This window comes from Oryx dammah, unplaced genomic scaffold (assembly GCF_014754425.2).
Source record: "Oryx dammah isolate SB20612 unplaced genomic scaffold, SCBI_Odam_1.1 HiC_scaffold_16, whole genome shotgun sequence".
Lineage (NCBI taxonomy): Eukaryota > Metazoa > Chordata > Mammalia > Artiodactyla > Bovidae > Oryx > Oryx dammah.
In genome coordinates this window covers 11,152,386-11,161,155 of record NW_024070200.1, presented here as the reverse complement: position 1 = coordinate 11,161,155, position 8,770 = coordinate 11,152,386, and the positions used below count along the sequence as shown (strand labels likewise).

Sequence of the window (8,770 nt, the reverse complement as noted above, 5' to 3'; positions counted from 1 at the left end):
CCCCAGTAATGCAAGACTGGTTCAGTATTTGAATATCAATCAGTATGATCCACCATATCAATAGGCTAAACAAGAAAAACAACATGATCATATAAACTGATGGAAAAAAATCACTTGACAATATTCAACACACATTTGTGATTTATAAAAAAACACACACAACTGTCTGCACATTAGGAATAAAAGAAAACTTTCTCAATTAGATGAAGAGCATCTACAAAAATCCTATAGCTTACATCAGACTGACTGCATTCCTCCTAACACCTAGGACAAGGCACAGATGTCTGTGCTCACCTCATCCAGCATAAAATTCTTTCCTGAACCCTGATCTTTCTGAGACCCCACATGGTGAATGAAAATTCAATGCCCCATCCTCTCTTCCTTGAGAGGTGGGTTGTCAGACTTACCAGCTCATTCATATCACTTTCAAGAAAGCACAGGGGAATGCAAGGGAGTACATCTAACTTTATTATGCTGATTGTTCTAATTTATGTTAAGAAAAAGCGTATTTGCTAAGTTTGGAACCTTTGTAAGTAACACTGACTTGTGACACACCAGCCCCTCACCAATGTCCGTGTGTGCAAAAATGGAGGCTGAGAACCGCTTATGTAATCCAGCCATGAAACTGAGGCCCAGAGAGGGAGAGTGACTGGTCCAAGATCACACAGCCAGCTATAGGCAGAGTTCAGAGATCTTGTCTCCATAGCCAGTGGTGAAATTGCTTCCAATATGGGGCTTAATCATACTGACATTTGTCCCTGTCACTGCAGCCAGGGACACAGGGACTGTCTGAGCTGGGCTGTGACTTCTCCTGGGTCATTATGAGGTCTCCAGTCGCTCTGAGGGCCCAGCCATGCTGATGTTCAGCCTCGGTTGTGAGGCAAGCTTCGCCAAGACGGGAAGCCCGCGGCTCAGCAGCCAAATTTCAACCCCACACCTCCCATTCCAAGGAAGCAGGAAGCCTGTCTGCTCTGATTACAGTTGACAGCAAGCCTCAGGCTGGTCTTTGATAGAAATACTCCCATTATATAAAGAGGTTACATAAATCATCTTGTGATTTCTGCGTTACATATCCACCGAGGTGCTGGTTGGACCACTGTGCCCTCGCCCTCCATGTAGCCTTTGTATGTTTCCTGAGCTGGGGTGGTTGGACAGTACAGCTGATGTCAGACTGTAATCTATAGACCCTTGTTTCAACATTCCCTGTCATCAAAACAACTTCCTTGTTCTGATCTACTGTTTGCAAAATAAATAGGAAGCATGCATTTGTGTGTGCAAAAATCAATCTGTGTTCACTGCACACCACTGCCGCTATTTTACATATTGGACTCCCACACAATATTCTTTAATGGGTTTCTCTGCATAAAAGCAGTTTGAAAGCCCACTGCCCCCAGATCACCTCCCCAGGTTCCCTCTGGCTTGGCTGGCACAAGACATGGCCAAATGCTTCCTTTAGTTTTCAGGTTCAGGTTGCACCTGCGTCAGCTAAGTCCAGAAGAGGGCCGTGTCAGATGACATCTAAAGATTCTGTAAGGGTAGCCCCTAGTAGTTTGCTTAAGAAACAGAGGAAAGTTAGTGTTCATTTCACTGGCGGTTGGGCAGAAAATGGGTGCTTAATCATCAAGACAAAGTTGATCTGATCCATAGTAAGTTGCCTCGGGAAGAAAGGAGCAAGCCAAGCGAGCCCACCCTGGCCTCTCTGGTCCCTGGCACATGGCAGGTGCTGAATGGAGTTCCTCGTGATGAACACTGTGGATAAATTTGAGGCGGGGTTAACACGACTGGAATGTTGGAGATCAGCGGATGGTTGGGACGGGACCCTCAAGTCCAAGTCAGCACAGCTGGCTTGCCTTCAACAAAGCTTTCTAGGGCCCCTGCTGCGGTGTAGCGGGGCGCAATTGTGAAACAGCGCCCCCTATTTGAAGACACACGGAGCACACGGTTGGTCATCAAGTGCAAGCATGGCAGCCACAAGTGTCCGTCATGAAGGCCTGCTCTTTGCCAAGGCCATGCTAGGCACTGGAGATACAGAAATGAGCCAGCAGACAAGCTCCCTGCTTTTGTGGAGCTCACACAGGTGGCGCTGGATGGGTGGGCTTTATAAACAATGATACTAGACTGGGAGCAGTTGCTTCTAGTCCACAGGGTAAATTCTATGTGATGGGATGTCCAAAGTACTTAATTCATGAAACATTTAGTGAGAAGCTACTTTCTTGGGCTCCAAAATCACTGCGGACAGTGACTGCAGCCACAAAATTAAGACTCTTGCTCCTTGGAAGAAAAGCTATGACCAACCTAGACAGCATATTAAAAAACAGAGACATTACTTTGCCGACAGAGGTCCATATAGTCAAAAGCTATGGTTTTTCCAGTAGTTATGTACAGATGTGAGAGGTGAACCATAAAGAAGGCTGAGTGCCAAAGAATTGATGCTTTTGAATTGTGGTGCTGGAGAAGACTCTTGAGAGTCCCTTGGACTGCAAGGAGGTCAAAATAGTCAACTCTAAAGGAAATCAACCCTCTATACTCATTGGAAGAACTGATGCTGAAGCTGAAGCTCCAATACTTTGGCCACTTGATGTGGAGAACTGACTCACTGGAAAAGATTCTAATGCTGGGAAAGATCGAGGGCAAGAGGAGAAGGGGCTGACAGAGGATAAGATGGTTGGATGGTATCACTGACTTAATGCACATGAGTTTGAGCAAGCAAGGAGGCAGCAAAGGATAGGGAAGCTTGGTGTGCTCCAGTCCATGGGGTCTCAAAGAGTCAGACATGACTTAGTGACTGAACAACGATAACCCTCTGTGCCAGCCTTCTGTGTTAAACCAAGGAGGTTAGACTTCATCTTTGAATCTGTAAATGGAGGATGAGAGCATATATAATTCTGGCACATTCGTGAAAGATTTCCTGGATGTTTGAGCTGGGCCTGAAAGAGTGCTGAGGGTACAGGGTTGCCTGAGTTGGGCCCAAGAAGCAGAAGTCTGAAGCTTGTCTTTGTGTCACCCACTGTAAACAGGGAGAACAATTGCTTCCCTGCACAGACCCAGGACCACACTGAGAGAGTGACTGTGGAAATTCTCTCCAGAGCAAGGCATGAGTATTATCAGTGATGTTTTTCCACCTGTGTATACAGGCCATCAGAAAATCATGGAGAAGGCTTCCTCGGCAAGGGTCACAGGCAGTCCCAGCGGTGTGGCCTGAGGTCTGGGGTGGGGCTGGGTCCGTGCAGGGAAGCACGGGTGGTGGTTCACATTCTCAGGCCACAGTTCAAGCCGTAGTCGCCACCTCTCCCCTCGCCTGATCACCCATCGCTGTAGCTCCCATGTTCCTGAGTCAGAAGTTGAGAGTCACGTCCTGAGGAAGGACAGGAGAGCTGAAGCCAGGACTTGACACAGAAAACCCGGTCTGAGAGGCCGTCCAACCCAACAGCTCAGGGGAGCGTCATGGCCTGGCGGGACTGACCTGGGCTTTGTATACAGACAGTCCTGGCTTCAGGTTCAAGTTCTACCAGTTAGCAGCTGTGGGCGCTTGGGAAACTAACTGCCTCTTGTGCTGCTCATCTGGGCTGGCAACACCCACACCCTCGGAGCTGTCCCAGGGCCACGTGAGCTGGGCCAGGTGCGTGCTTCTCAGTGGGGACCAGGTGCTCTACAAGTCTCCATTATCTTCACCCTGTTTTTCTCTCTCTCCCTTCCTTCCTCACTCTCTCCTTTATTTAGTGGAAGAACAGCCCCTATCAAGAGCTCTGGAGATTTTTAAAGATGCACACTCAAGTCCCACAGAGCTCAGGGGCCTGTTGGGGATGGGAGTCCATCATTGGTGGATGGGGATGACGTCACGGGCAGGCGGCATCAGGTAGGCTGGAGGGACTGCAGGCGCGTCTCCGAGGAAGCTGAGATCCGAGTGGAGTGTGCAGAGAGCATCCCCACGCTCTTAGAGGAGGGAAGTCCTTCCAGACCGAGAGGCTGGCGGGAGCAGACACAGAGGGTCCGGAGGCTAGGCAGGACTGGGGCTGGGGTAATTTGAGGCCAATCTCCCAGCAGAGAACGACGGAGAAGGTGGCTCCTGGGCCGGTGGTAGGTTGTGGAGGGGCTGGAATTCATACGAGGCTGGGTGCCCCCGGCCGCAGGCAGTGTGGAACCATGATGAGAGCTGCTCCAGAGCCTAACCGTGACCTCAGGCAACAGAGTGCTTTTTCCAGCCGTGTGGGCAGGGCACTTTGGAGCAGAAAGGATGTCTCCTGCGTCTACCAGTCAGGGTGGGCTGGATGATGCTGCAGAAGCAAATAACCCATACATCTCAGGGGGGTAAAATGACAGTGGTTTAGCCCTCGGGCAGGCAGAGGCTGCTGCAGGTAGGGGCCCACAGTCGGGATGCTGCAGCCCAGGGTCAAGCCTTCATCTCAGCAGCAGGGGAAGAGGGCCTGGAGATGCTACACCGGGCTCCTCAGGGCCTAAACCGTCTCCTCCAAACCCCTCATTCAGCCTGTGGGGACCCTCAGGCCAGAGGGGGGTGACTTGGAGCCTCCGTGCTGCCTGCAGGCACCTGGCGCTGGGAGTGGCTGCCCATTGGCCAGGAGGGAGGGGTGGGAGCATCACTGGCCGATGAGTCCTCCTGCCCTGCCAGGGCTCTCAGTCTGGGGATGGGGAGGGGGCTTTGGAGAGCATCCTTGGCATTTTAGTTTGTGATGTCAAGGTGTGGGCTTGTCAGCTGGCTAGGGGGCAGGAGGAGAAGGTGGCAGAGGAGAGGGGAGAAGGAGAGGGAGAGGAGGAGAGGAAAGAAGAGGCAGAGGGTGGCGTGCGGAGGGCCCACCCAGCTGGCTGGCACGGAGGCCTCGCCCATCTGGATTTCCCAGGCAGTTTCCCTCTGCCTGCGGCCTCACCTTCCTTCTGGCCAGTCGGTGGGCAGGGCCAGCGGCCGGCCCCGGGTTCCCTTGCTCGTTCGGAGCGGCCCTGCTTGCGGCCCCGCCGGCGTTGGCACGGTGACAGTAGCCAAGTGTGCAAACTTGTGCCATTGTCCCCAGGCCAAGGGGAGCCATGGAGACTGGCTAATATGACACAGGAAAATGTTTGCTGATGGCAATTCTATGGGCTTTGTGCACCTCTTTCTCCATCATGACGACTCGATTTAAGTCCCTAACTGTTTGACTACAAATGCTAGGGGACCGTGCAACGCCAACCTTTTGTCCGGCCTCACTGAATGGGCAATTCAGGCTTTGTGCAGCTCAATTGAGGAAGCAAACATAAAGACAAGATTCCTGAGAGCTCCGGCCCCCTTCCCATGGATATCCCAGCACCTCGTTAGAGGGCCCTTCCCCGGCCACCTTTCCAACATCAGCGTGCTGCCCGCCCTCGCAGACCCGCCAGTGCCCGTGCCTTGGGAAGGGGGTGGGGAGAGAGAGAAAGAGAGGGGGAGAGAGAGACAGACAGCGCGAGTGAGCCACTCAACACTCAAGGACAGCGGGGAAAGCAGCCCGCCCTGGCTTACCCAGTCCGATTGTCTGTCTGCACTGGAGCATGGCAGCTGCAGGCCCGGAGTCTTGGGGGGTGGTTTGCAAGCCCCTCTCTTCTGGGTCCAGCCCCTCCTCAATCTTGGACTTTATAAATACATACACACACACACACACACACACACACACACACATATGTGTACGCACACGACACACCCCGCCCCCTCGAGAAACCAGGGGACCGAGGTCAAGGGGAGGAGGGGCGTGGAGGCCGGGAAGGGAGAGTGGGCTGAAGGGTAGAAATTTACCGGGAAATGATTGCATTTGGGAGCTGTCTTTTTTGTGATGGTCCCCATGGTGACAATTTGAGACGGCAAAGAATGTGGGAACGGGGCCGCCGCCTGCTTGGGATGCTTTGTATCTGGAGAGGCGCTCCTGATTGGCCTGAGGGCCCCCCAGCTCTGGGGACCCGTCGTCCTCCATTCAGCCCACTCGAGGGCGGCACAACTGCCTCCAGCCGGACCACGGAGCTCGCCGGCTGCACCGGGCCTGGCCCAGGTCTGCGGCGTGGGGGAAACCTCTGCCGGGCCGCCTTGGCGGGGGCCCGGGCCCCCGCACCCTCGGTCAGTGTGGAGGCCCAGGCGGCTCAGGCCCCACTGGGTGGGGGGCGTGGGGCTGGCCGGGGCCGGGGGGAGGGGCGGGGGGCTGCGGGGTGGTGGCCGAGGAGGCATGAAATTGCTGCAGATGCTTCTACGGGGGAGCCCCCGCTGCCCGCAGCCTGCGATCAGCCCGCCAGGCAGGCCTCGGCTTGAGTGCCAGACAGGGGTCCTGCCTGTCCTGAGTGAGACCTGTGGGTGGAGCGTGGGGACCGAGGGGGGGCGGCGGCTGCTAGCAGGACTTGGGGGCGGGGGTGGGAGGAGGAGGGCACCGCCAGGCAACCAGGGGGCTTGGCCTTGCCTTAAAGTGGAGCGGCTGCCTCGGCTCAGAAAATGAAAACCTTGCCGGCAAGTCATGCCCTTCAGGCAGCGTGGTGTGTGGGGAGACACGCATGATTGCTGGTGGGCTCCCGCCCCAGCAATGCCACTTGGTAGGGCCAGGTGGCCTTGGGCAAGTTGCCTGACCTGTCTCAGCCTCACCTGCAGGTGCGGAGCTCTGTTGAAGATGAAATGGGTTTCTTCCCGTTGCATCCCAGAGGCTCTGGGAAAGGCTTAGCAGCCTGAATGGGTAACCCATGACCCAGGGACTCTGTCTAGGGCTGAGGGGGGCTGAGGTGGGGACCATTGCTGTCTGCAGCCACGTGGACTTTGGGGAGGGTAGAGTGTGGATGCTCGGAGAGACACCAACGGCTGCTGTGTCCTTCGTCAGGTTGGCTCTGTGCTCTTCCCTGGAGCTGCCAGCTGCCTGGAAAACCCAGCCTCTTCATGGAAAGCCCGGTGCAGTGGCGCTCTGGTGATGGCATCCGACAGTGACGTGAAGATGCTGCTAAACTTCGTGAACCTGGCGTCCAGTGACATCAAGGCGGCCCTGGACAAGTCGGCGCCCTGCCGCCGCTCGGTGGACCACCGCAAGTACCTGCAGAAGCAGCTCAAACGCTTCTCCCAGAAGTATTCCCGGCTCCCGCGGGGACTCCCCGGCAGAGGGGCCGAGCCTCACCTGAAAAGGGGGCCCGAGGACCGGCCCGGGAGGCCGCTGCCCCTCGAATCTGGCCACGGTTCCAGCCCCGGCGGGGGTGGGGGCTACAAGGAGGAGGCGTTGGGGAACCCCGACCGGGAGGAAAGTCTCTCTAAGGAGCGGACCCTCCATGGGCCGGATCCAGGAGCTGCCAGGCCTGGCCAGGTGCCCATGAGGAAAAGACAGCTGCCTGCTTCCTTCTGGGAAGAGCCACGGCCCACCCACAGCTACCCCGTGGGGCTGGAAGGGGGTCTGGGACCCCGGGAGGGACCTCCCTACGAGGGTAAGAAACACTGTAAAGGCTTGGAGCCCCTGGGGCCCGAGACTGCCCCTGTGCCCACCTCCCCCAGGGCACCGGCTGAAAAGGAGCCACTCAAGATGCCCGGGGTCTCCCTGGTGGGCCGCGTCAGTGCCTGGAGCTGCTGCCCCTTCCAGTACCATGGACAGCCCATCTACCCAAGCCCTCCAGGAGCCCTGCCCCAGAGCCCGATGCCCAGCCTGGGCCTCTGGCGGAAAAGCGCAGCTTCCCCCAGCGAGCTGGCCCACTTCTGCAAGGACGTGGAGGGCCCGGGGCAGAAAGTGTACAGACCTGTGGTTCTGAAACCCATCCCCACCAAGCCGGCCGTGCCCCCACCCATCTTCAACGTCTTCGGCTACCTCTAGCCAGGTGGGGAGGGCCTTGGCTCCCTCCTCTGGCCTGCAGGGTATAGGGGACCCCCAGGAGCGAGCTCTTCTCATGAGGAGTGGACTGGGCGAGAACCATCCCTTTGCATCGAGGGGAGGAGGGCAGGGCAGGATGGGGCAGGGGCTTCTTCTCGGGCAGCCGTCCAGCCAGCCCGCACAGCCTCCGGAGGCCAGCCCCTCCGCAAGCAGGCCAGTGCCCGACGGATCACCCGTGTGCCTGTGCAGACCTCAGGTGGCCGGGGCCCTTGCCCTGGCCCTCCGGCCACCCCAGAAGCCAGCGTTACACCACCTGTTCACCTGCCACCCACTGTGTAAGCCAGTCTCAGTCTTGTTCTTCTTGTTCTTTGTAAATACTAAGAAGGTTAAGAGAATAAAGACGTTTCTTTTTCAGTTTCCACATTCTCAGGTTCATGAAGTTGACTGGTCCCCCGGCCTAGGAAATGCTGGCTATGCCTAGGTGGAGGGCTGCTTACAGAGGCTGTCGTGGGTGGCGGGGGGCGGTGCCCGGAGTGGCCCAGAGGCCTCCGTGATGACTGGAATGGGCCTGGGAGCCCGCCAGCTCAACCTGAAGGAGGGTGGAGAGGATTCCTGGGAAAGGGGGCTCTGGTTCCCCATGTCAGCAAGTAGAGGCCAGGGGAGGCCTGGAGCCCCAGAGGGCCCAAACTGCTCTGGAGAATAGGAACTGGTACTGGGGTGTGTGTGTGTGGTGGGGTGAATCTGTCCTCCTGGTTCTGCTGTGGGATGTAGAGCTGGACCCTTCCTCTCCGGGCCTCCCTGCCCCACCTGCAGGATGAGGGGTGAGATGAGAACAGGCCTCTCGGTGGCACTTCCCACCCCATCACAGCCTCAGAGCAGAGGCTGGGCCAAGGCAGTCATGTTCGACCCTGGTTAGAGGGGAAGTTCAGGCCGAACAGGAACGGGGCCTCTTGTGGACAAAATAACTGGTTGTCTGACCAAGTTGTTTC

The 8,770-nt window shown here is 56.5% G+C and overlaps 1 protein-coding gene across 1 annotated transcript; it reads left to right on the top strand.

Moving 5' to 3' along the window:
• The first annotated feature begins 6,815 nt into the window (after positions 1-6,815).
• FAM181A (family with sequence similarity 181 member A) lies at positions 6,816-8,185 on the top strand. The gene has a single exon (XM_040256593.1). It carries the CDS (start codon positions 6,903-6,905, stop codon positions 7,782-7,784), a length of 882 nt encoding a protein of 293 aa, XP_040112527.1. The 5' UTR covers positions 6,816-6,902; the 3' UTR covers positions 7,785-8,185.
• Positions 8,186-8,770: the final 585 nt, after the last annotated feature.

Bases quoted from the DNA above. Each gene is read 5' to 3' on its own strand.
- FAM181A (XM_040256593.1), top strand. From the start codon at position 6,903: ATGGCATCCGACAGTGACGTGAAGATGCTGCTAAACTTCGTGAACCTG.